The sequence below is a fragment of the Galeopterus variegatus genome, unplaced genomic scaffold, assembly GCF_000696425.1.
Source record: "Galeopterus variegatus unplaced genomic scaffold, G_variegatus-3.0.2 Scaffold968, whole genome shotgun sequence".
Taxonomy (NCBI): Eukaryota; Metazoa; Chordata; class Mammalia; order Dermoptera; family Cynocephalidae; genus Galeopterus; species Galeopterus variegatus.
Window position 1 is genome coordinate 453,930 of NW_007727079.1, and position 25,406 is coordinate 479,335.

The 25,406-nt window shown below is 48.6% G+C and overlaps 2 protein-coding genes and 1 non-coding gene across 3 annotated transcripts in view; 2 read left to right on the plus strand and 1 right to left on the minus strand.

Moving 5' to 3' along the window:
- DNAJA3 (DnaJ (Hsp40) homolog, subfamily A, member 3) overlaps nucleotides 1-11,274 on the plus strand; it is a 31,465-nt gene extending 20,191 nt beyond the window's left edge. The window contains exons 8-12 of the mRNA XM_008573830.1: nucleotides 1,333-1,461; nucleotides 2,464-2,579; nucleotides 3,432-3,529; nucleotides 9,290-9,406; nucleotides 10,023-11,274. Coding sequence (XP_008572052.1) covers nucleotides 1,333-1,461; nucleotides 2,464-2,579; nucleotides 3,432-3,529; nucleotides 9,290-9,393 — 447 coding nt within the window. The 3' untranslated portion in view covers nucleotides 9,394-9,406; nucleotides 10,023-11,274. The remainder of the gene's footprint in view (nucleotides 1-1,332; nucleotides 1,462-2,463; nucleotides 2,580-3,431; nucleotides 3,530-9,289; nucleotides 9,407-10,022) is intronic.
- A 3,740-nt stretch (nucleotides 11,275-15,014) lies between these two features.
- Nucleotides 15,015-24,840, minus strand: NMRAL1 (NmrA-like family domain containing 1). Its single transcript, XM_008573831.1, has 5 exons — nucleotides 24,734-24,840; nucleotides 21,296-21,534; nucleotides 17,906-18,155; nucleotides 16,066-16,256; nucleotides 15,015-15,321 (listed from the first exon to the last, which is right to left on the minus strand). Exons 1-5 carry the CDS (start codon nucleotides 24,771-24,773, stop codon nucleotides 15,142-15,144), a joined length of 900 nt encoding a protein of 299 aa, XP_008572053.1. The 5' UTR covers nucleotides 24,774-24,840; the 3' UTR covers nucleotides 15,015-15,141.
- Nucleotides 16,673-16,747, plus strand: TRNAI-GAU. Its single transcript has one exon. It is a non-coding gene; the product is annotated as a tRNA-Ile (tRNA).
- Nucleotides 24,841-25,406: the final 566 nt, after the last annotated feature.

Below are 25,406 nucleotides of genomic sequence, written 5' to 3' on the forward strand. Positions count from 1 at the left end.
CACAGAGTCAGAAGGAGAGAACCAGGTCACACATGTCAACATGAGACATCTCAGTCACCAGTGATGGTGTGAAGCAAGCTGGTCCCGAGAGGCTGTGGGGCGTAGGGGACCATCTACATAAAATGTTAAAGCACATGAGAAGAGGGCATCATATGTTATGTAGGGACATGGAAATCCATAGAGTAAAATGATGATTGTAGGTGTGATAAATACTAAATTCAGGGGAGTGGCTAACCAAAGAGGGGCAAAGAGGCTTCAGCTGCACTTGTGACGTTTTATTGCCCAGGTGGGGTTAGGCAAACTGTGTTATGTTTTTATTTTTTTAATTTTTATTATTTATTTATTTATTTATTTATTTTGGCACTGGCTGGCTGGGGATCTGTACCCTTGACCTTGGTGTTACAAGGCAATGCTCTAATCAACTGAGCTAGCTGGTCAGCCGTTATATTATTTACTTTGTCTTTTTGAATATGTGAGATATTTTGTAATTTAAAACAAAGACGAAAATAATGTCAAGGACGAATCTTCTAGACTTAAGAAATCAGACCAAGGCAAAAAGCTTAAAACCAATCTATATGAAGAATTTGGCAGGGAACTTAGCTTCTGTTCCCATCTAATAATAGAGGAAAAAAGGAGAGAGAGAGAGCACTGAGGGCAAAGAATGTCTTTGAGACACAAAAAACTTATTATTAAAAAACTATTTATAAAATTAAATTAATCCCAGTGCTGCCAATCTGTCTGAAAGTAGCTTTTATCAAATGACCATCTGGAAGATAAGCTATTTTTGCTTTTGTAGACTTATTAGTCTGTGTCTGTCTATACTTTTTGTTTTTTTTTTAATGATTGGTAAGGGGATCTTATCCCTTGACTTGGTGTTGTCAGCACCACACTCTCCCAAGTGAGCTAACCGGCCATCCCTATATAGGGATCCGAACCCTTGGCCTTGGTGATATCAGCACCACACTCTCCCAAGTGAATCACAGGCCAGCCCTTATACTTTTTAATAAAGTAAGGTTTTTTTTAAAAGCTCAAAAAGCCAATTTTATGTTTTTATTTCTCTTCACAATTGAACAGCTTGATCTGAGACTGAGGAAATCTAGGCACTCTTCCATTGCAGTATATAAATGTATAGAAGTGTCACTCCCGGAGCCTTGAGGTGCTGTTTTGCTTTGATGAAATAGCATTTCTTTCTCTCCATATGATGCCTTAGCACAGAAGGGGCATAAAGTTTGCCAGGCCCTGAGCTCAGGTCTGGCGAGACATGTGGCTGATGTCCAGCCTCAAGCAGGACTTCTCTGGTGGGTCACACTTACCTCTCGTGTTTGGCCTCAGGTACAGAAAAGCCCCGTGTTCCGGAGGGACGGTGCAGACATCCACTCCGACCTCTTTATTTCTATAGCTCAGGCTCTTCTTGGGGGGACGGCCAGAGCCCAGGGCCTGTACGAGACCATCAGCGTGACGGTAAGAGGCGTGAGAGCACTTTGGCCCCCCTGTAGCCTAGTGCTCTTTTTCTGAGGTGGGAAATGGCTGACACATGGCCTCGACCCTGTGAGCGACCAGCTGGGGTTTCAGAGGGGAGAAGAGACTTGGGGGAGGGCACTAGGAATTTGGGGCTATTCCTTGACTGTATAATCACCATGGAAAGCAGTTCTGGGCTGGCATCCACTCTGCTGGTCCCAGGTCCTGTGCCACAGCTGTGCTGTAGGGACATGTCGCCCTGGCATATGCCTTTTGCCCATGTTCACGCCCCGCGTCTGGCTATGAGAGCAGCCTCTGGTGCTGTATCCCAGCCCCTTAGCCACCTCTGTCTTCAGTCACAGTCACAGTGGACACTTCCTGGGCATCATCTGTACCTCCTACCCCCACCTCCCACTTCAGGCACTTCCCCGCTCCAGGTCACACCACTGTGTCACCTCAGGGCTCCCTGTGGCTTCTCAGTTTGGGGGCCATTCTCTGGGCTTCTCCAGTGGAGTCCAGCCTGCAGAGGCCAAGGTGCAGCCTCGGCTGTGCACCCCGTGTTGGCTTTTCCTGCTCCCAGGTCTGGCCTCTCCCGCTTCCTGGGCTCACCTCCCCAAACTCCTGCCTCCACATCCTAGGTGCAGGCTGTGCTCTGGGCAGACTCTAGCTTAACCAGTTTCCATGTGGTCGTTGGCAGACTTGTTCTAGAAATCTGAGTGGAAGTTCTTTTGGGGAGTTCCTCTCAAGGTTGTCCTCGTGCAGTAAAAGTGTTTTTTTTTTTTTTTAAAGGATGACCGGTAAGGGGATCTCAACCCTTGGCCTGGTGTTGTTAGCACCACGCTCAGCCAGTGAGCAAACCGGCCATCCCTATATAGGATCCGAACCCGTGGCCTTGGTGTTATCAGCACCGCACTCTCCCGAGTGAGCCACGGGCCGGCCTAGTAAAAGTGTTTTTATCTGGGCAGATGGGGACCTGGAAAAACCACAGATATCCTTTCTTTGTAGATCCCCCCGGGGATTCAGACAGACCAGAAGATTCGGATGAGTGGGAAAGGCATCCCCCGGATTAACAGCTACGGCTACGGAGACCACTACATTCACATCAAGATAAGAGTTCCAAAGTAAGCACCCACCTAGGCCATGGCCAGGCTTGCGAGACTGCTGTACACTCATTCACCTGTCAGGCCCTGCACCCAGCATTCCGGGCAGGGGGTCAGTGCCAAGCCAGACCACCTGGGTCTGCCCTAGCTCTGTCCCCATGAGCTTATGGCCTAGGAAGGTCCCTTCTCCCTTTAGTCAGGTGTGTCCCAAGTTCTCCATCTGTCAATTGGACGTAGTAGAAGGATCGACCTCATTGAGTTGGTGGGAGATTTGAATGAATGATACACAGGAAAGGCTTGGCTATCGCTGCTATTGTTGATTTTAGCATTGATGTTATTATTATGACGGTACTTCAAAAAGTTCATGGAAAGATTTGTATTACCTTTTAATTCTGTTTTTCCATGAACTTTCTCAAGTACCCTCATGCTCAGGAGCTTGCAGTCTGGTGGGAAAGACAGATCTATGAATGGGTCGGGAGAGGCGGTCTGGGCAGAGCACTTTAGGCACCCAGGGCAGGGCGTGTGTACTTCCTTGGGAGGTAACATTTTCAGTGCTCATCCTTTTCATTAGATTAATTAGATAATGTCTTACCTGCTTTACACATACACTTGCAAACCCCCCACTCCCCCGTAAACTGTATTGAGCACAGCCAGCAGGACAGTTGTTTAAACAACCTAGGGCATTTCAGGAGCTTTTCTTTACAGAAGCTTTGAGGTCATGGCCCTCAGGTTCTCATCACTGGCTCAGGGTGTGCGCCCCTGCTTGGGTCGGGGTCTTACATTTCCCACACTCTGTGAAGGGCCTATTGCATGTGTGTCCTTCAGAGAGCCGCCAGAGCAAGCTCTTGGCTGCTAACTGTGCTTGGTCCACAGGCGGCTGACGAGCCGGCAGCAGAGCCTGATCCTGAGCTACGCTGAGGATGAGACTGACGTGGAGGGGACGGTGAATGGTGTCACCCACACAAGTACCGGTAAGGGGTCTAGGGATGACAAGGTGGCACATGGGGGCCTTGGAGTCCCTTGAAGGGTAGATGATCCACAGCAGCACATGGGGTTTTCCATTTGCGGGTCTTCACAAAGCCTCTGAAAGGTCCCCAGTGAGTGCTTCTCTTCTCCTCTGTGCATGCCAGAGGCTTTCTGCTAGCCAGCTCTGTGCAGCACTGGGCTGGGTTCTGAGTTCTATCCTTGGTTCTGCCATTTGCCTCGTGACCTGGGGCAAAGCCTTCATGGGAGTCCTTGCTAAGGAGCAGATGGATCACCAACAGCCCTCCCCTATAAATACCTGTTTGTATCTACCCTGGGCACGACTTCCCCGGCCTCACTCCCTTGTGGGCTGCAGAACCTCACCTGAGAGCATTTCCATTAAAGCCTGCCTCAGACCCATTGCCTGGCTCCTTTTGTTACTTATCACCACCGATTTGAACTGGACACCCATCTTAAGAAGTTAGAAAAAAAAAGAACAAATTAGGGCCGGCCCGTGGCTCACTCGGTAGAGTGCGGTGCTGATAACACCAAGGCCCCGGGTTCGGATCCCATATAGGGATGGCCGGTTCGCTCACTGGCTGAGCGTGGTGCTGACAACACCAAGTCAAGGGTTAAGATCCCCTTACCGGTCATCTTTTTAAAAAAAAAAAAAAAAAGGAGCAGATGGATTGGAAGGGTTGGTGCATTCCTGACCCGGAGTGCTTTGCCAGCATTTCAGAGGGTCTGTAAACAGCAGCAACCGCAGCAGTAGAAACCATAATCAGAGGACTCGATCTGCCTTTTTAGAGCAGGGCTAACTCTAAATTCATCTGGCAGTGAACAGATATGCATTATTTACCCAGCTCAAATGTCACGCTCTGTCAGGGGAGAGTAGTTGAATATTAGAGATTTGATACAGAATGCCTGCAGGTGGGAGCTCAGGTGATCACAGCTGCAGCCTTTCTTTCCTGGAGGGCCTCTGTTGACTGGGACCCTGCTCAGGTCAGGACAGGCTATGCCCAGGGGTCATTGGCTCAGGCTGCACATGTCCTCCTCATTGCATAATTCTGTTTTTGTCTGGATCCTGGATGGAGTTTTCAGAACCTGAATGGCCTTTGATTAATGTATGGTAACCCACAACAGGTGTTCAGAGGGCACTTATTTTAATGGTTTGCTACATACACTTTTCTCTTTTATTCTTGTTAAATCTCTTGAACTAAAAAAGATATGCTCATAGTGAGAGTAATTATTCCACAAAACTCTAATCGTGCACCTCTAGCTTCTCCTTCCTGAAACTCAGATGTTTGTATAGTCACATAACATGTGAGATTTGTTCTGCAGACAGTTGTCCTTCCCTCCTCCTGCCTGCCAGGGGACTTTGAGGTCTGCTAGGACTAAGCCCTGGGCATGGGTGTTTTTCACTCTATTAGAAAGTTGGGTATTAGTGGTCGTTGTTTTAAACCCCTCTCTGATAGCTTAGGTTGAGAATTGATTATGCAGCCAGTTTGTAAGTATCCACAGAATCTTCATTATTTTCATGGTTCCTTGTCCTGGTAGCATCCCTCATTCAGCCAGGATTTATTGGGGGCCTCCTGAATGCCAGATACTCTTCCTTTTAAAATTTGTAATGACATAATTTTGTTGAGAATAGCTTAACCTTAATATATACATTGGATGCATTTCTGAAAAGTTGCTTATAAAATGAGATGGGTATATCTAATTATATTTCTTTCTACCCATATCTGTTGTCATTTTCAGTGATGTATTCCAATGGGAAATTTGGCTCCCAGACAAGATTTTGTAAATGGCATTTAAGATTTTAGAATTAATTTCAAAGAATATGCTGTCAGTCTGCTGCCTGGATGTGACTAAGCTTCTCATACTATGAAGAAAGTTACTTTTGCAATCCACATATGAACATACGACAGTACCTATAATTCCCATTTCCTGACAACTTCACCAGCAGTGGCTTTTATTTATTTAAGTATACCCGGAATCTCTCATATATCAAGCATTCAAAAAGACTGTGGTTATACTGAAAGCATATATCAGTGCTGTATTCCTGTATCTGTGGTTTATGGGATAAAAGCACACTCATGTCACATTTCAGTAGCCTTCTAAGTGCATGTGAGTTAGAGAGGCATTAGAGACTGGTAAGCATGTGCAGGTACAAATGGATTCCTGGGTGTCTTTGAAGACTTTCTTTGATTTTAGGAGCTGGGTACATGGAAGGCATTTGTCCTATATACAGTTCTTTAGCCTAAACCCTAAATAAACAGCCTAAATATTTTGATGAGTTTAGTATCTATTTTTGTTCCCTTATGCAGCTGTTGAAAATCCTAATAGCCACCCCTAGTCTCTTTTCTGGTCTGTGAACCAGAAAGACCACAGGGTGGTCAGGGACTCTCAGCACTCAGGGCTCAGTGGCTGAAATTCTTCAGCAGGGTGGGAGGCGGTCCCGAGCCTGTGTGAGTCAGGCTGTGCAGGTCTGCACCTGCACCTGCGGGGTGGCCCATTCCTCAGAAGCAGATGCTGGAATCTCGTGGCCTTTGTTCCTGCACACAAAAATTTTCATTGAGCATTTGCCATGTGCTGAGAAGTGATACACAGAGAGGCGGGGTCCCCTCCCTCGGCAAATGTACAGTACAGTGGAGGAAGGCAGGATGGCACTGGAAAGAATTTCACCTACAGATAAGCACTAGATCTTTCTTACAACACCACGAGTTGTGTAACCATGGAGAAAACACTTTGGCCCCCAAAGGTAATACAGAGTCATGGAAAGAATGTTATCTAGTCTGTCTTCCCCTGGCCTCACCCTATAAACAGCCATGGAACAACTCTGATGGGGATCCCTGCCCGGAGTAAACCAGAACATTTCTTCTTTGTCCCTGGAGTGGTGCCCAGTGCCTGGCACAAGGTTGGCTCGTGGTAAACATTGGCTGCGTTTATCTAAATGTTCTTCCTAACCAGGGGCTAGGAAGTGCTCTGCGGGAGAGATGAGCATGTACAGTGTGACAGGAGGAGTCCTGGGACCTGGTTTGACCTATGCATGTGGTTGGACCAGTAACACCTCTCCTTCATGGTCACCATCTGAAGACACAGACTAGAAATGCTGGGCAGTGCCCTTTCAGCTGGAGTGGACTTCCATGGGGCAGTTCCTGTTTATTCTGAAGTGCAAACAGTATATATACCAGCTCTATTTAAAGGTGCTTTGGAAGTAACATGCTCATGTTTGTATCTTCTAATGGACCAGAGGTCACTTGAGTGCCCAGGACATCCTGTAAGGACACGTTTCTACTTCTACCCCAAGGTAGTCCTCAGAAATCAGGAATTGGAGAGAGAGGAAAGGGATGTATGTGTGGACTTCACTGTCTATGTACAGCAGCTCACAGCTGATCACTGACATTTGGTTTAGAATTTCAAAGTTAGTACTTCATATCCTTTGATGTCCCTGCCACTAAACCTTATTCTTAAAGGAGCCCATACCCCTTTTTTAAAAAAAAGTTTAAATAGAGGGAGAGGTAAGAAGAATTTCTGGGTGTATGTCTGTGTTTTGTTGGTGTTGTGCTCTCTGAACCACTTATCAGCTAATCAAGTGCTTGCGTTAGCTCTCCCAGACGGCTCCAGTACAACCATGGCCGTGGAGCACAAATCACTTCTTGCCCCCAGGCAACAAGGACAACAGAGTTGGGGATGGGGGTGGCAGCAGAGCCCCAGCTCTGTCATTATTAGCTGTGAAGACGTACAAATTACTTTATTTCTCTGGCCCTCAGTTTCCTCACCTGTAAATTGGAGGTAATAGTAGTACTGCTTCACAGGGTTTTTATATGATTGAATGAGATCACATGGGTAACATGTTAGATGCTGCATCAGCAGAAACTCATAGTATGACACCCTCACACACACACTGAAGTTTGCTATCCCCTTACCAAGGACAGGCAGAATTTAAAACTCCTGCTCTCCTTTGTCTCAGGAGGCTGAAGAATGATGGGAAACTTCTGTTTGTGATTCCGTTGTATTAGAAGAGTCCTTTTTGTTATTTAGGCCTTTATGTTATTAAAGGAAAGGGGGGCTGGCCAGTTGGCTTACTTGGTTAGAGCACAGTGTTGTAACCCCAAGGTCAAGAGTTCAGATCCCCCTACTGGCCAGCTGCCAAAGAATAAAGAAAAACAGATCGGGGGATGGGAAGGTTTGAGGGAGGGCACACCAAGAAGTGGGGTGCACCTCGTGGGGCTCAGAGGTATTGTGCATGGCCCAGGTCCTTGTCTGTCGCATCCTGGAATGTGAACATCGCCCCAGCAGCCTTGGCAATTGCCCAGATGTTGTTCAGCATGTCCTTGCTCCAGTCGCTGTTGCTTCTCTGAAGACACACCTGTGCTCAAATATGCCGGGTCCTAGAGGCATACACAGCAGAGGACCCTACCCCACTCTGCCCCACTCTGCTTGGGGACCTGTTACCCCAAGCTTTGGGCCTCTCACTAATGAAGGCATTGACTGACTGAGACTATCTGGGGGACAGGACCATTATTTACCTATTTATTTATTTTTGGCGGCTGGCCAACAGGGATCTGAACCCTTGACCTTGGTGCTATGACACTGTGCTCTAACCAACTGAGCTAACTGGCCAGCCCCATTCTTTACTCTGTTATGCACTGCACATGGCATTAAAAATGTGCCCTGTGGTGTAAAATGTTGAGTACAGGCCTGTACTCTTAGTTTGCCTCCTTGCCTCGTGGTTGGCAAATCTTTAAAACAATGCATTTGTGCAGCCAAGTTCCTCTAGGTGTCTCAGCCTGGGCCCTGAAGAAGCAGCATAGGAGCTTGCCTTTATCTGGAGCATGTAGGCCTAGGCACCCAGGTGGGAGCGCTTGTTCAGCAGAATGCAGGCTCCTCGCTGGTGTTGTGACAGACGAGTATGGAATCTGGTCAGTTGACTTAGAAATGGGATCTTTTCTTGGTGGGCATGATTTTCCTTCTTCTGGCCAATAGCATGGTGGTTAAGAGCTGAGGCTTTGAAGTCAGACTGCTTAGGTTTGTTTTTTTTTTTTTTTAGACTGCTTAGGTTCGAACTCAGTTATCCCTCCTACTTGTGACCTTGGATAAACTAACCTTCTGTGCCTCCATTCTTTTGTTGTGGTTTTTTATTTTTTTATTTTTTTATTTTTATTTATTTTTTTATTTTTATTTTTTTAAAAGATGACCGGTAAGGGGATCTTAACCCTTGGATCGGTGTTGTCAGCACCACCCTCACCAAAGTGAGCAACTGGCCATCCCTATATGGGATCCGAACCCGCGGCCTTGGTGTTATCAGCACCACACTCTCCCGAGTGAGCCACGGGCCGGCCCCCTTGTGGTTTTTTAATCTGAAATTTACCTGAAGGCTCTTCTAAGGATTGAATGAGCTAATGTGTGCAAACTGCGTGGCCTGGCATGGAAGGCATCTGGCACTTTCCCATATTTTTGTTACTGTCATTCTGATCAGAGACAGCTGGTCATTGTCCGTCCCTGTTTCTTGTTCCTCTACTGTGGGTTCATGACTCAAAGGCAGTTGGGTGCCCTCAGGCTCTGCATGGCATGTTCTCCTCAGTTATGTGAAAAGTGGGGCAGCTCGGCCAACTTGGAAGTGGCCCCCTCTTCTTAGGGTGGCATGTGGTCACTCCTGGAGTGCCATGCCATTGGGTGGCCAGGCGTGGGTAGGCGGGGGACCGGGGAGTGATGCGTGGAGGCATGTTCCCCTGACCTCAGTTCTTTCCACTGTTTGTGCCCAGGTGGCAGCACCATGGATAGCTCCGCAGGAAGCAAGGCTAGGCACGAGGCTGGGGAGGACAAGGAGGGATTCCTTTCCAAACTTAAGAAAATGTTTACCTCCTGATAGCCCAGCTGAGGTAGGAAACCCCTTGAGGTTTTTCCCCTTTGTTCCCCTCTGTGAAGTAGTCCCTGTTTTTTCTCACTTTAATCAATATCCCTGTCCCCACAGTGGAGTTGGAAGAGGTGCCATCCCACGGCGTGGCAAGTCTGGCTCTGCTCAGAGCCAAACCTCTCAGCCCGTGGAAGCACAGGCATGGCAGTTGGCCCATAGCACAGGGCTGACCCAGGCCTCAGTGGCCAGCCTTTTGCTATGTCCCCTTCCTAGAAAGGTTGCACTTTGGGGGCGGCTTCACACCCTTTCTGTACCAGTTCCTGGGGCTCTGTGTCCCTCAGCGGTGGGACCAGCTTGCCCACAGTCATGGAGCAAATAGTAGCAGAGCCAGGCCTAGAACTCAGATCTCAATTTCCTGCCTGGGCAGCGTGAGACATGTACACCTGGGGGCTGCTGCCAGAAGGGGTACTTGCTTCCCGTGATGTCTGGGGACCCACTTTTACTTGTGCTTGTCCCTGGTGGCTGGGGCTCTGCTTTTCCCTTGGCACAGCTACTTTCCAGAGATCAGCAGAAGCTGTCCCACAGGGATATGCTCTGTTGGGATGCCAAGTGAAATGTACCTGTTTGTCTCCTTGGCTCAGGAAAACGATCCGCTGGAAACTAGGCCGGGAGCAGCAGCCCCTCCTTGTGGCCAGGGCACCTGGGAGACAGGAGGATTCCAGAACAGCACTGAGCCCCCGCCTGCAGAGACCTCTGGACTGCCTTGGCAGCAGCAAAATCGTGACAACACATCTCTCCACGGAAAGGTCACGGTGGACAGCCCCTGGGCAGTAAGATGGAGCACCCTGAGGGCTGGTAGAAGTTTCCTTTCCACGGGTAGGTGACATGGCTTCTCTGGCTCAGGCAGAGTAAGACAGCTGGACACTTCTTGCAGCAGTAAAACTCTAATTTGGAATAGAATGTGATGGAGATCTTAGTTAAAGAATTAAAGGCCATGCTTACAGCTTAAAAATGAAGCCTTAAGCTGCACTGAGTTCTGAAGTGATTAATTTCCCTCTCAGCACACTTCCAGGAGGTTCAGGGATGAGTCCTTCCTGACAGGTCATCTTCACCAGGAGCCCGGGGATTGCACGCCCCCCTAGCGCTGTCCTCCCCACCTCAGCCCCTGCTGAGATGTCAGTGGCTCCTCTCAGAGTTTGTTTTTAATTCCCAAAGGTACCAAGCAACTGCAGAGTGGGTGCTTGGGGTCTGGGGAGGCACATACAAAGGACCAGAGGGTCCCTGGAAGTCCCGCTCCTGAGCACAAGGGTGGTGACACTTGTCTGGACAGTCCTTCTTCCCACCCCACTAGGATGGCCGCTTGGGCCCAACTGTTGAGTTTTGTTGTTAGCTGGTGTGGTGGGACTCCTGCCCTTCCGCTGAGCCACAGCCTGCCGCAGCCACCATGCCAGGCAGACCTCACCTGCCTCGGCACTCGGAGCCCTGCCACTGTTGCCAGCCAGGGGCTTGGTTCTCCCCACATACACTGTTGACATCCATTTTACAAAGTGTGTTTAAACTGTTCTATGCTAATCGCCATCTTTTCCTGTGTAAATGTTTGTTCAGAAAAGACAAGCACAGTCTGAGCAGTTGAAGGTTCCCCACCGTTCAGCCAGAGCAAACACCCTGCTCCCCCAGCCTCTGCTGCTAGCATGTTGCGGTTTCCGTGTGCTTCAAGATCCTCGAGCTATCATAAGACAGGTTAATGAAGGACACTTTGCAGTAGTTTCCTTTTTGTTTTCCTTTATAATTTACTAAATAAAGCATCTATTAGTGTCCAATTTAAGAATGTAAAATGATTCTGTATCAATGTAAATAAGATTATCTACTGCAAAAAGATATTTAAAACCTAAATTGTGGTCATTTTTTAGAGCTCAAACAGCCTTCTACAGATGGCTTAGCAGGTGGGGCATATGGTTGTGCCCTCAGCGGCCTCATGCATATAGTTGTGCCCTCCTGGAGCATGCGCGCACTGATGCCCCAAGCCCAGCCCCCAGAGCAGGGTGCTGGCCGTGAGACGACATCCTGATGTGACCGAATGTTCTTGAATCTGGTTGTGACTTTTCCTCTTGGAACCTGTGGTGTGGCCACACTGGGTCCCTACATATCACCAGCTCCCTTACTAGCCGTCTTTTCCTTCCATATTTTAAGTCTTTGCATCTTTTTACATTCAACTTTTTATTATAGTTTAACTAGAGATTGGGAAAGAGCTGATGGACAAATAAGGCTCAACAGTGACTTTCTATTATTTTCAGATGCTTCCCAGTGCTTCATTAAACAAAATCCTCATGATCTGTGTGCTGTGAACACTTGGTACAGGCCAAGCCCTACTCCAGATCATGGGCACACAGCGGTGGGGAGTTAGACAGTGTCTCATGAATACTCAGTATGGGTCAGGCACTATTCCAGATCCTGGGCACACAGCGGTGGGAGCTAGACAGCATCTCATGAACACTTAGGCTTATTATTCCTGGAGAAATCAGCCTTAGTCTTATTCATGCCCTGTCCTTTGAAAGCAGAAGTCCAGAGAAAGTTTCTGGGTGAGAAAGGTGGGTTTTCTTGCCCGGAAGACACTTGTGCTGTCTGTGCTGAGGCCTCCTTCCTTCAGGAGGTCAGCAGGTGGCCATGCAACCTGTGTAGAATGAAGTGCCACTTCAGGGCTGGGGCCCAGGTTATTTCCACACATGGCTCCTGAGGCATTCATTATAGACATCTCTGCAGCCTCTCAGTTGGAGCTGGGGTGTAAGATAACGTAAAAGTGTCTCTCAGCCCCTGAGCCTTTGGGGATTGAGAATAAGGAGAAAGACAGATGGGTTTTGAGCATTTGCTGAAATAAAACGAGGAGGGACCAGGTGCGGTTGTGGTGTGGGTGATGAGGCCAGCTCAGGTATTGGACCTCAGTTGCAGCCCACCTCAGGCCTCTGCTCTGTTTCCAGCCCAAGCCACCCTCTTCACAGTCCTTTGGGTCTTGGTGAACCCCCCTCAACATGCAAGAATCCTCTCCAGACCCACAAGCCTCCCAGCCGCCCCTATGCCCAGGACCGCCCTTGCTCAGAACCCAGTGCCATTGAGGAGCCGGCACTGATTATGGATCATGGCAACCATGATGGCTTTTGCAGAAGGCATATGTACACAGTCATGTTTGCTAATCAACTGTATTAGTCCATTTCTGTTGCTTATAGGAAAATCCCTGGAACAGGGTAATTTGTAAGGAAACAAAATTTATTGCTTACAGTTTCAGAGGCTGGGAGGTCCAAAGTTCAGGGAACACACCTGGTGAAGGCCTCAGTGGCAGTGATGGTGACCCAGGGTCTCATAAGGCCGAAATGGCAGGGCAGAGAGAGAGAGAGCTCTTCATGTGCTCTCCTTTTAAAGCCCTCAGAACCACGCCCATGACCACCATTAAACAATTCACTAGGGCATGGTCTTCACAATCTAATCACCTCTTCAAGGTCCCACCTTTCAATTACAATAATATGATTTCCCACCCACCTGAGGGAAACTTTGGGGAGCCAGTCAGTCCTCTGCATCAACATTGTTAAATCTGTACTAGTTAAAATCTCTTTTAACTAGTTCTGCTTATTTGGTATGACCCTCTTAAAGGGTCACAAATGGGCCAATAAGAACTTTGCATAAAAAAGCAAAAGAGGGGGGGCGGCCCATGGCTCACTTGGGAGAGTGTGGTGCTGATAACACCAAGGCCACAGGTACAGATCTCTATATAGGGATGGCTGGTTAGCTCAACACCAAGTCAAGGGTTAAGAACCCCTTACTGGTCATCTTTTTAAAAAATAAAATAAAAATAAACAACAAAAAAAGCAAAGTGGGTCCAAAGTTACATGTTGGAGGGCATGGTCTGCAGCCTCAGCACCCAGGAGACAGTAAGGAGTGGTGGAGTCTGTGGCTGCTTCCTTTAAGGGACAGGTACTTTTCAGCCAGCAAGAAGCCTTCAGGAATTCAGACCTCGTGCTGCAAGGTCTTCTGGGAGTCCAGATTTTTATGTGTGGATTTTAGCTACCTCATCTTTCTGGTAACAGCTTTATTGAAATATTCACATACCATGCAGTTCATCCATTTAAAGTGTACAATCCAGTGGTTGTGGGGTTTTTGTTTTTGTTTTTGGCAACTGGCAAGTACAGGGATTGAATCCTGGACCCTGGTGTTACCAACACTATGTTCTCACCAACTGAGCTAACTGGCCAACCCCAATGGGTTTTAGTGCACACTTGTGCAAACATCATCACAATCAATTTTAGAACATTTTTATCGTCCCCCAAAGAAACTCTTGACCCATTAATAGTCACTTTCGATTCCCCCTCAAGCCCTCCAATCTCTGGTAATCATTAACAGGCTGTCAATGAATTCGCCTATTCTGGACATTTCATGTAAATGGAATCACACAACATGTAGTCTGGTGTGTCTGGCTGCTTTCACTTAGCATCACATTTTTGAGGTTCACCCGTGTTGTAGCACGTGTCAGTATTTCATTCCTTTTTATGGTTGAGTAATAGCCTCATATGGATAGGCCACATTTTTTCATGTGTTCAACTGCTGATAGACATCCAGGTGGTTTCCATTTTGGGGCTATTATGAATAATGCTGCTGTGGATGTTAGCCAGGATGAGATAGTAAAAAAACGGCATGATGGTGGTTACTTAACACAAGCCCACACACGTGTTAAAATTCATAGAGCTGCCTTGCAATCTCAGGCGAAAGACTGTTCTCTGGCCTCCATCCACCTCCTCTAAAGTGAGCAGGTAAAGGGCTGACCTGTGCCACAAGCACAGCCAGGTTTTGACTCCCTTGGCCTTCTCTCCTACCCTTTGCTGCAGGCAGCGTCATGGCCCTACAGCTCTACCACCTTCCTTCATTTCTTCTTTTTTTGGGGGGGTGGGGCTGGCTGGTATGGGGACCCAAACACCTGACCACTGTGCTCTAACCAAGCAATCTGCCAGTTCATTTTCTTTTTTCCAACCTGTGTTGAAGGTTGTTTCCATACTGGCTGCAGCGTAGGGCAGGACCCTCCCCTCCCCGAGTCTGTTCCCAACTCAAAGGAATACGCAGGTGGCCTCATGAGCTCTTTGCAGATGATGGGAGTGTGTGCAGCAATACCAGAGCTATTGCTCTTGGCGGCCGCCTGGGGTTCTTCTCTGAATCCTGTGCTATGTTCCCTGTCTGTCTGTGAATGAATTTCAGGTGTAGTAGGAGCAGAGGTGCTGATCAGGGCCACTCTCCTGGGCCAAGGTTGGAATGCTTCGTTTCATACTTGTTGGACTAAACTTAAAATGTTTACTGGGGGCTGGCCAGTTTGCTCAGTTGGTTGGAGTGTGGTATTGATAACACCAAGGTCAAGTGTTTGGATCCCCGTACCGGCCAGCCGCCAAAAACAAAAAAAATGCTTCCAAGTTGCTCGTCTTCACGGTCACCAAATGATCCCTTCAGCCACCACTTCACTGCCCCCTACCATGTCCCCTTTACTGCAGGGGGAGGGAGACTGGGCCCTGCCCCAGCCACTTGATGCTTCCTGCTAGAAGTGTCATGCTGTGGGTACCCCAGCAGCTGCCACTGCAACCCAAGTCCCTGAAACAAAGCCCTTTTCTTTGGAAGCCATCTGTAAGAACAGTGGCTTTATTTCAAAAATATTTTTTTTGTAACACAAGAAAGAATGATTGTGCCCCTGCATCCCCCGTCCCCCCAGCTCAGGACTTCGAGGTGGGCAGGTCACAGCCAGGCAAAGTCCCCTTTGTGCTGCTCCAGCCACTGGTCCAGCGTCTGGGCCTTGGGGTTGAGTCTCAGGGTCAGCTCGATGTCACGGTTGGGCTTCAGGGCATAGAAGCGGAACATGTTGGCCAGGTCCTGGGCCCCAGGGAAGCTGAGCTTCTCGTAATCTTCAGGAGTCATCTGGAAGCAGAGGAGGCCTGTCATCTTCGGCATCTCTCCAGTGCCCCAAGGAGGTGAGTGGGGGGAGGCCGGGTGGGCTTGGGGTCTCCCAGCCACTACACCCAGAGCCACTGTTGGCATCTTGGTCACTGACCAAGGTCCTCACTACAAAGTCATCTGAAAACTTTGTACTAAAAGATGAAAGTTTGGAAACCACTGTTCCTGTGAGCTACCTGACATTCTAGGTTGGCTTAAAGGCTGTTCGTTTAAGGTCATGAGATGACAACTCAGTTCCTTCCAAATGAGAAATCTGTTTGCGGTGTCACTTTCTTGCTCAAAAACCAAAGCTATGTTCCCCTTTCCCTTCTGAACTGAGTCTTAACTCCTCAGATCTCCCCAGGCCAAACTTACCGGCCTCCCTCCTTGGCCCCCACTTTAAGCCACCTGCCAGAGAGAGCTTGGCAAGCCCTGCATCACCCTACCTTGCCGTGGGTGGCTCTTGCTGTCCCTTCTTCCTGGAAACCTTTCTCTCTACTTGGTCAAAACGCCTAAGCCAGAAATCTCACTCTGTGGACACACTTAGATCCCAGGAACAGCACAACATAAATGCTAACAATTAACAAATGAGTTTAGATTTACCTTCCTCGGAGCGGTGGGGCAGCCCTAGATACTCCTTCCCTACAACCCAAGAAGCCACTGTGGGAGTTCCAAAAACCTGACCGAGGTGGCCTGGACATTCCCTCCGGGGAAGAGGGAGGAGCCCACCTTGGCGTCACGCACAGGCTTGCTGGTATGCCTGGTGAGCAGTGCGGCATACTCGGCCACCGTGTGCCTGCAGGTGCTGAGCCCGATGTCCTGGCCCATGTATTCTTCTGGTGTCTTCAGTAGGCTGAGCACCACGGGACCCAGGTCGGTCACGGCCATGCCATCCATGGGAATGTCGCCCATGGGCAGGTCTGTGGGGACAGAGAGAGACAAGGTGGCACATGTCCCGAGGACAGTGCTCCTCTCCCGAAGGTCGGAGCTGGACATTTGCACATGTCAGCACTCAGGCCTGGCTAAGACACGTCTTGGTGTCTGTGGTATCACAGGAGCTGCAGCGGAATGGAGAGTCAGGAAATGGGATGGAATCCTAGCATTGCCACCTGGGGTGGGCTCTTTAGGATCTCTGAGCCCGGGTCACTATATTCTTAGCACAGGGACGAGAACTTGGACCTGCCTGCCACACTCAGGCTGAGACAAGGAACGAAGGACGGAGGAAAGGGATGGCCGTTTAGCTTGGTTAGAGTGTGGTGCTGATAACACCAAGGTCCAGGGTTCCATCCCTGTACCAGCCAACTGCCTAAATAAATAAATAAATAAAATAGGGGTTGGCCGGTTAGCCCAATTGGTTAGAGCATGGTGCTGATAACACCAAGGTCATGGGTTCAGATCCCCGTACCAGCCAGTTGCCAAAAAATAATAAAATAACATTTAAAAGAAAAAACAAAAAAGACAGCTCAGTTGGTTACAGCGCAGTATAATAACACCAAGGTCAAGGGCTCAGATCCCTGTGCTGGCCAGCCACCAAAAAAAAAAAAAAAAATGAAAAGAAGGGGCTTTGAAAGCTGCCCCCAAGAGTGGGGCTGGAGCCCAGGAGCCCCTCTGATCCTGAGGCACCAGCACTGGGGTGTTCCGTCATATCCTCAATTCCCAGAAGCGGAAACATGTGGGAGGATACTCCAAACATCAACTGTTAACAGGAGTCTGGATTAACCCAATGCCAAGGCCAGCCTAGAGCAGTGCGTCCATGAGAGGTGCTGGATAAATACCCGCAGAATGAATCAAGACCCTCTACCTTCCACATTGTGGCTTTGTAGATGGGGAGGCAGGCAAGTGTCCTGGTGTGGCACCAGGAGAGCCTGGGTGCTCCCCATCCTCACCTAGGGACAGGGGCCGCCACAGGGAGCTCGAGGGGAGGGGGCTCCAACTCAGAGACTGCAACGGGGTGGCCGACTACAGCTCTGCAAGCTATGAGGCAGTGCCAATGGGCTTCCGCTAGCAGCAGACTCTTCTTGCGGGAGGCAGGACTCCGCCAGACTCTCTGGCAGTGCTGAAATGCCCTCATGCGAGGGTGAGCTGCTGTTCATGAACAGGGTGAGGAGTGGCCAGCCGGGGGCACGGATCCCTTCCACTCTGGCCTTCTGCTTTAATCTGCTGACTGACTGGCAGGACACAAGTTGGGTGAGATTCCTGCAGTCAGGGGGCCAGTGCATCCAGCCCCTTTACAGATTTGCCAATGGGCAGGGAGAAGAGCTTTCCTCCTTTATGAAATCTACAGCGGAAACACACCATCCAAATCCTCTCCTTCTCAGCTTTAAAGAAGTAATGATAACTGTGCTCCTCTCTCTCCATAAAGCTTTCCAGGGGACAAAGCATCCTATCACCACCTATCAGTAGATTTTCTCATCGCTCCTGCAACGTTGGTGTCATGCCCAGTTCACAGAACAGGAAGCTGAGGCCCAGCAAGGTTACAGGCCTTGCTCAGGGCCAGGCCTAATGTGACCCAGGACAAGCTTGCTGTCTGCTATACCTACAGCTTCACGAGGTGAGAAAGGGTACTCACTCAGCAAGTAGCTCTTTCCATCTGGGGCTTTCTGGGGCAGGAAGTAGGAGAGGAGATTCTCAAAATAGCAGGGCAACCGCACACTGGTCATGGGAACGCCAATGTCCCGGAAATATTCCTCCACCTCTCCTTTGCCATCAAAGTGGCCCGCTGCCAGTCTCCCCGCCGTCAGCTTTCTGATGTTCTCCAGACCACTGTAGACCACGTAGCGGAGGCCCAGGCGCTTGGCCAGATCGGCCAGCAGCTTTCCCTGGTGGGCAGGAAAGGAGAGACCACAAGGCTGAGAGGAAGGATGTGTGTCCCCCATCATAACCCAATCCCAGAGTTGGCACAGTCCACGAGGCTAAGAGCAAGATACCACGTACCCTGAGGAGGCCCCATCTTCTAGAATGATGCTTACACACCCATTAACACAGAAATGTAAGCCTTCTACCAGTCAGACTCTTAGAGTCACTTCTCCAGATCATTTGGGTTGTGCTGGACTTCGGCCCACCATGTGCAATGGGGGAGGGTGGGCAGGGCTGCTGCTTGTGATATAGTTTGGATATGTTTGTCCCCGCAAAGCTCATGTTGAAACTTGATCCCCAATGTGGCAGTGTTGGGAGGCATCTGAGTCATGGGGGCAAATCCCTCATGAATGGATTAATGCCCTCCTTGGTGGGGGGAGGGGAGTGAGCTCTCACAGGAAGGGATTAGTTCCCTCAAGAACTGGTTGTTAAAAGGAGCCTGGCACCACCCCTCCCTCTCTTGCTTCCTTACTTGCTATGAGTAGAATCAGCCTGAGGCTTGTGCTAAATGCAGCTGTCCCAGAATCATGAGGAAAATTAACCTTATCTCTTTATAAATTACCCAGTCTCAGGTATTCTGTTGTAGCAACACAAAAACAGACTGATATAGCCCATATTTGGCTAACATGATGATGCATGTCACATCTCTGCTTGTTTGACAGCAGCCTGTCCACGGAGCCCAGCCATCTTCCTTGGAGAGCCCTAGGCATCTACTATGGAGGTGCCACAGCTAGGTGGTGAGGCACACAGTCTGCTTAGGTTCCAATCTGGGCTCTGCAACACACTAGCTGTGTGATCTAGGACAAGTGGTTTAACCACTCAGACCCTCGTCAGTGAAATGCAGATGACAATGCCACATGCTACATAAAATTGTGTAAGGGGTCAAATGGTGGCCTCCAAAAAGGCATACGCAGGGCTGGCCAGTTAGCTCAGTTAGTTAGAGCATTGTGCTGTTGATAACATCAAGGTCAAGGGTTTGATCCCTGTACTGGCCAGCCACCAGAAAAACAAAACAAAACAAAAATATATGTCCATGTCCTCACCTCAAAACCTGTGAATATGACCTTAATTGTGAAAAGGATCTTTGCAGATGTCATTTAAAAGTTAAGGATCTGGAGATGAGATCATCCTAGATTAACCGGGTGAGGCCTAAATCCAATGACAAGTGTCCTTATGAGAGACGGAAGAGGAGAAGACACATGGAGGAGAAGGCCATGTGAGGAAAGAGGCAGAGATTGAAATGAATGGCCATAAGCCAAGGCACAGCTGCAGCCACCAGAAGCTGCACGAGGTGAGGAAGCATCCTCCCCTAAAGCCTTTGGAAGGAGTGTGACCTTGCTGACACCTTGATTTTGGACTTCTAGCTTCCACAACTGAGAGATCAATTTCTGTGATTTTAAGCCACCCAGATTGTGGTCATTTTTACAGTGACCCAGGAAGCTCGCACAGATTTGTCAGGATTCATGAGATCAGATCTGCTTCAATCAGAGAAGCTGTCGCCGTCCACTCTGTGTAATGCGCTTCCAGGTAAGATTGTAATCGAAGAAAGAGTCAAGGCTAAAAACAAGTTTGGAAACCTCTGGTCCAGTCCAATCTCCCTTTATTTTAAGAGGAAAACAAAGACTAGAGCAGGGAAGTCTTATGCCCAAAGCAACACGAGTTGTGTGGAAGAGATAGGACTGAAATCAGAGGCGCACGGTTCTCAACCTGGTGCCTCTTCTCAGGCAGATTATCCTCATATATTCCACAAATATCTGAGCTTTCCGTGTGACAGGTACGTGCCAGGAGTGGGGACTCAATCCTCAACAAGACAAAGAGATGGCCGTATCTCATGGCTCTCTGTCTCATCCCCCCAACCCCCTACCATCTGGGCTCCATAACCATCTGACTAAAGAGAATCTGGTAACATCAAGGTCAAAGGATTGGATCTCCGGCCAGCTGCCAAAAAGAAAAACAAATCTGGAGTGGAAAAAAGGAAAAAATACAGATCATGTGATTTGGCAACTAGCTGGTAGGGGATTCAAACCTTTGATCAGATTGTGTGATTTGGAGTTTGGGACATAAGATAATTTTCTGGGGGCCAGCCCGTGGCTTACTTGGTAGAGTGTGGTGCTGATAACACCAAGGCCATGGGTTCGGATCCCATATAGGGATGGCCGGTTAGCTCACTGGGTGAGCGTGATGCTGATAACACCAAGTCAAGGGTTAAGATTCCCTTACCAGTCATCTTTTTTTTTTAAAAAAAAGATAATTTTTCTGGGAATTTTCTCAGAAGATGAAAATGTACTAGTTCGACCACAGTGGTTGTTACATGGATGTACATATTTTCAAAATTCATCAAACTCTACAATTAAAATGTGTGCATTTCATTAATGTTCCCAACACAAAGAAATGACAAATGTTTGAGGTGATGGATATGACTGACCTGATTTGATCATTATGCATCGTATGCATACATCGAAATTTTCACACAGTACCCCATAAATATGTACAATTATTATGTGTCAATTTTAAAAAATTTGTTTTTCAATAAAAAAAGTACGTGTTTTATTCTACGTAAATTATAGGTTAATGGATTTGGTTTTTTAGAAAGTGTCAAAAAAATCACTGGATGACATGAAGTAGATTAGTGGTTGCCTGGGGCCGGGAAGATGGGGGATGGGAAGCTACTGCTGATGAGTAAAGGGTTTCTTTTTGGGGGGATGAAAATGTTCTAGAATTTGAGGGTGTTGATGGCTGCACAAGTTTGTGAGTATGCTAGAAACCATTAAATTGTACATTTTACAAGTGTGAATTGGGGCATGCCAGTTAGCTCAGGTGGTTAGAGCATGGTGCTGATAACACCAATGTCCAGGGTTCTATTCCTGTACCAGCCAGTGCCAAAAAAATTAAAAAAAAAAAAAAAAGAAAAAGAAGAAAAACAACAACAACAACAAAAACAATAAAAAACCATGGGAGGAGGAAGCAGCAGCCTGCCACACTCATCCCAACCTTGGGCAGTGGCACAAAGAAGAGGGGAGGGGCCCTCAGTGGTCAGCCCTAGTATAGGACTGGGAGCTCCTTCTAGGACACCTGCTCCTGGCCCATACCTGCCTGCCCTCACCTGCTTGACCTCCTGCTCCTGGCTGCAGTTCTCCCAGTAGTTGGTCACAATGAAGGTGGCATGAGCCCCAGTCAGGGCCTGCTCCATGCTGGCCTCATTGTTCTGGTCTCCCTGCACCACCTCCGCACCCTGCAGCCTCAGCTCCTTTGCTGCCCTCTGTCCAGGGTTCCGGGTCACCACTCGAACCCTGAATGTCCCATCTTCCAGAAGCGTGTGAGCCACTGAGCCCCCCTGGGCACCTGCAAAGAGGCAGAAAGACCCCCCAGGGTCACACCTGCCTGAGAGCCCCATGGTAGGTGAAACTGCAAAGGGAGTTCTGGCACTAAAGGATACCTTTGCCTGTGTGATTCCCATTAAACCATTTTTTTCTTTTTTTTTTTTTAAAGATGACCAGTAAGGGGATCTTAACCCTTGACCTGGTGTTGTCAGCACCACACTCAGCCAGTGAGCGAGCCAGCCATCCCTATATGGGATCAGACCCCGGGGCCTTGGTGTTATCAGCACCGCACTCTCCCGAGTGAGCCATGGGCCGGCCCTAAACCATTTTTTTCTTTTTAAAATTTGTTTCGTTCATTAATTCATTTTAATTTTATTTTTTCTTGTGGCTGGCCGGTACAGGGATCAAACCCTGGACCTTGGTGTTATCAGCACCATGCTCTAACTAACTGAGCTAACCGGTCAGCCCTCAATGACTGTTAAATAATAGCTTTACTGAGATATAATTCACTTGCCATAGCATTCACCTCCTTAAAGTGTACAGTTCAGTGGTTTTTAGTATAATCACAGAATTGCACAAATCATCACAATTTTAGAACAATGTCATCACCCCAAAGAGAATCCCCACACCATTAGCACTCACTGCCCATTCTCCTTTCCCTCATCCCCCAGCAACCACTAGTCTGTGTTCTGTCTCTATAGATTCCCCTATCCTAGACTTTAATATAAAGGAGGCAGGTTTGCATGTAGTGACAGAGAACTATCTCTAAGACATTTTGTTAAGTTTAAAACAGCTGGGGCTAGGGTAGCAATAACCAAAAAGACAGACAATAAAAAGTATTGGGGAGGATGGGGAGGAACTGGAAACGTCAGACACTGCTGGTGGGAATGTAAAGTGGTACAGCTACTTTGAAAAAGTCTGGCAGTTCCTCAAAATGCTAAACACAGAATTACTATAAGATCAGACAATTCCGGGCCGGCCCGGTGGCGCACTGGATAGTGCGCCGCTTGGGAAGCGCGGCGGTGCTCCCGCCCGAGGGTTCGGATCCCACATGCAGACCGGTTCCCGCTCACTGGCTGAGCGAGGCGCGGGAGCAGCGCCGAGGGTTGCAATTCCGTTGCCGGTCCCCGGTCCGGTACGGGGTCAACACTGAGGGTTGCGATCCGTTGCCGGACACGGAAAAAGACAAAAAAAGACAAAAAAAAAGATCAGACAATTCCGGGCTGGCCAGCTAGCTCACTTGGGAGAGCATGGTGCTGATAATACCAAGGTCAAGGGTTCAGATACCTGTATCTGCCAGCCGCCAAAACAAACAAAAACAAAAAGGTCAAGCAATTCCATTCCTAAGTATATTCCCAATACTGAAAACATGTTTACACAAAAACTTGTACAGGGACTGGCTGGTGAGCTCAGCTGATTAGAGCACGGCCTTATAACCCCAAGGTCACGGGTTTGGATCCCCATACCAACCAGCCTCAAAAAACAAACAAAAAAAACTTGTACATTAATGTTCATAGCAGCATTATTCAAACAGCCAAAAATGGAAATCAAGTATCCATCAGCTGATGGGTGGATAAATAGAATGAGCTATATCCACACAACAGAATATTACTCAGCCATAAAAAGGTATGAAGTGCTGAGACATGCTGCAAATGGAGGAAAACATACAAAGCGAGAGAAGCCAGACACAAAAGACCACATATATGATTCTATTCATATGAAATATCCAGAAAAAGCAAATCCATAGGTACCAAAAGTAGACTGGTGCTTTCCAGGGATTGGGGGAGGAGAGAGTGAGAATGGGGGTGGTGGTGATTATTAATGGGTATGGGGTTTCTTTTGGAGGAGAGGAAAATGTTCTAAAATGGAATGTGATGGTAGTTGTACAACTCTGTGAATATACTAGAAACCAGTGAATTGCACACTTTAAACGTGTGAATTGTATACTATGTGAATTATATCACAATAAAGCTGTTATATACTGCTACAGTTTGAATGTCCCCCAAAATCTCATATGGAAGCTTGACCCCCATTGTAGCAGGATGGGAGATCTGACTACGGTATTTGAAAGGTGGGGCCTTTGAGAAATGATTAGATTGTGAGGTTCTGCCCTTACGAATGGATTATTCCATTCATGGATTAATGATTAATGAATAAATGTGTTATCAAGGGAGTGGCACTTGTGGCTTTATAAGGAGAGGTAGAAGCGAGTTAGTGAGCTTTTACCACCTGACATGAGATACCCTGCACCAACTCGGGACTCTGCAGAGTCCCCACCTGGAAGAAGGCCCTCACCAGATGCACTCCCTCAACCGTGGACTCACCAGTTTCCAAAACTGTAAGGAATAAATTTATTTCCTTTACAAATTATGCAGTTTCAGGGCCGGCCTGTGGCTCACTCGGGAGAGTGTGGTGCTGATAACACCAAGGCCACGGGTTCGGACCCATATACGGATGGCTGGTTTGCTCACTGGGTGAGCGTGGTGCTGACTACACCAAGTCAAGGGTTAAGATCCCCTTACCGGCCATCTTTAAAAAAAAAATTATAAATAAATAAATAAGTAAAATAAAAAAATAAATAATGTAGTTTCAGATTTTTTTTTTTTTTTTAAAGATGACCGGTAAGGGGATCTTAACCCTTGACTTGGTGTTGTCAGCACCACGCTCAGCCAGGGAGCGAACCGGCCATCCCTATGTAGGATCCGAACCGCGGCCTTGGTGTTATCAGCACCGCACTCTCCCGAGTGAGCCACAGGCCTCCTGGCCTGCAGTTTCAGATATTTTAAGTGACAGAAAACTAATACATATATATTAAATATACAGATATAGGAAAGAAGAAACTGGAGGGGACAAAATAATATGTTACCATTAAAAAAATAGTATCTATTTATATAAATCTACTTGGGAAACTTGTCAACAGTTAAGAATAGGGTGGGGGGTGGTGAGGACAATTTTGGCATCATGTGCAAGTACTCCTATTCAAATAAGTCAATAATTTTTTTTTTAATTTTATTTTTCTGTCTTTTTGCTTTTTTCTTTTTTAAGTTAACGAATTTTTAAAAAAATTTAAAAGCCATCCGCGCCCAGCTGCTGGGCACGGCCCCACCCCGCGTTGGGGGTCCTAGCGATCTTACCCTCCCTTGCAGACCCCAAGGCGGGCGGTCTACGGCGCTGGGGGGCGCCCGGGCTCTGCAGGCGCTTACCCGGGGGGTCTCGCTTACCCGTGGCTCCGAAGACCACCACCAGCTTCTTGTCCGCCATGAAGGCCCGGGAGAGGTCTGTGGTCGTGAGGCGCAGAGCTGGCTAGGAGGCCCGGGGTTCCGGTCGGGAACGACTGGGGACCCCAAATGCCCACCGAGCCGGGGACTATAGGGCGACCCGGCCGAGAGCAGGGGTCGGCTGTCCTGGGATCTCGAGGTTTCTCGGGCTTGGAACCCCCAGCCCCTTTGGGCCGGATCCTCTCCCCGTCCCCCACTTAGCCGGGTTCTCTGCTCCCCTCGGTCCGACCACTCCTGGCCCAGGCCCCACCCACCGGCGTGAGCCCCTCGCAGTGGCTCAAATGGGAGACACTCCAGGGAAGGGGTCCCGCGATTCTGCAGCAGAATCCACTGCGGAGGGAGGAACGGAGTCCCGCGCCAGGCTCCGGTCCCAACACGCAGCTCCACCCCCACCCTGGCAAAGCCCCCTTCCCGGATGGCCTGTGTCTGAGGACCCCTGGCTGCCGGACTTGTGAATGCCCGCGGCCCCGACCCTGACTCCGTGCTCAGCACAACCAGCCGTTGGCACAGATGGTACGTCCCGGGATTGCCCGCCGCAGGCGAGCGTAAACTGAATTCGTGCAAACCCGGATGCTGCGGGTGAGGACTTGGCCAAGGGGGGGGGGGGGGGGGGGGG

What these genes read in the sequence shown, in the direction of transcription:
- NMRAL1 (XM_008573831.1), bottom strand. Translation starts at nt 24,773, where the DNA reads ATGGCGGACAAGAAGCTGGTGGTGGTCTTCGGAGCCACGG. An exon ending in AGGAGCAGGAGGTCAAGCAG is followed by an intron (nt 18,156 to 21,295) that starts GTGAGGGCAGGC and finishes CCTGCCCACCAG; the next exon opens with GGAAAGCTGCTGGCCGATCT. An exon ending in TGGAAAGAGCTACTTGCTGA is followed by an intron (nt 16,257 to 17,905) that starts GTGAGTACCCTT and finishes CTGTCCCCACAG; the next exon opens with ACCTGCCCATGGGCGACATT.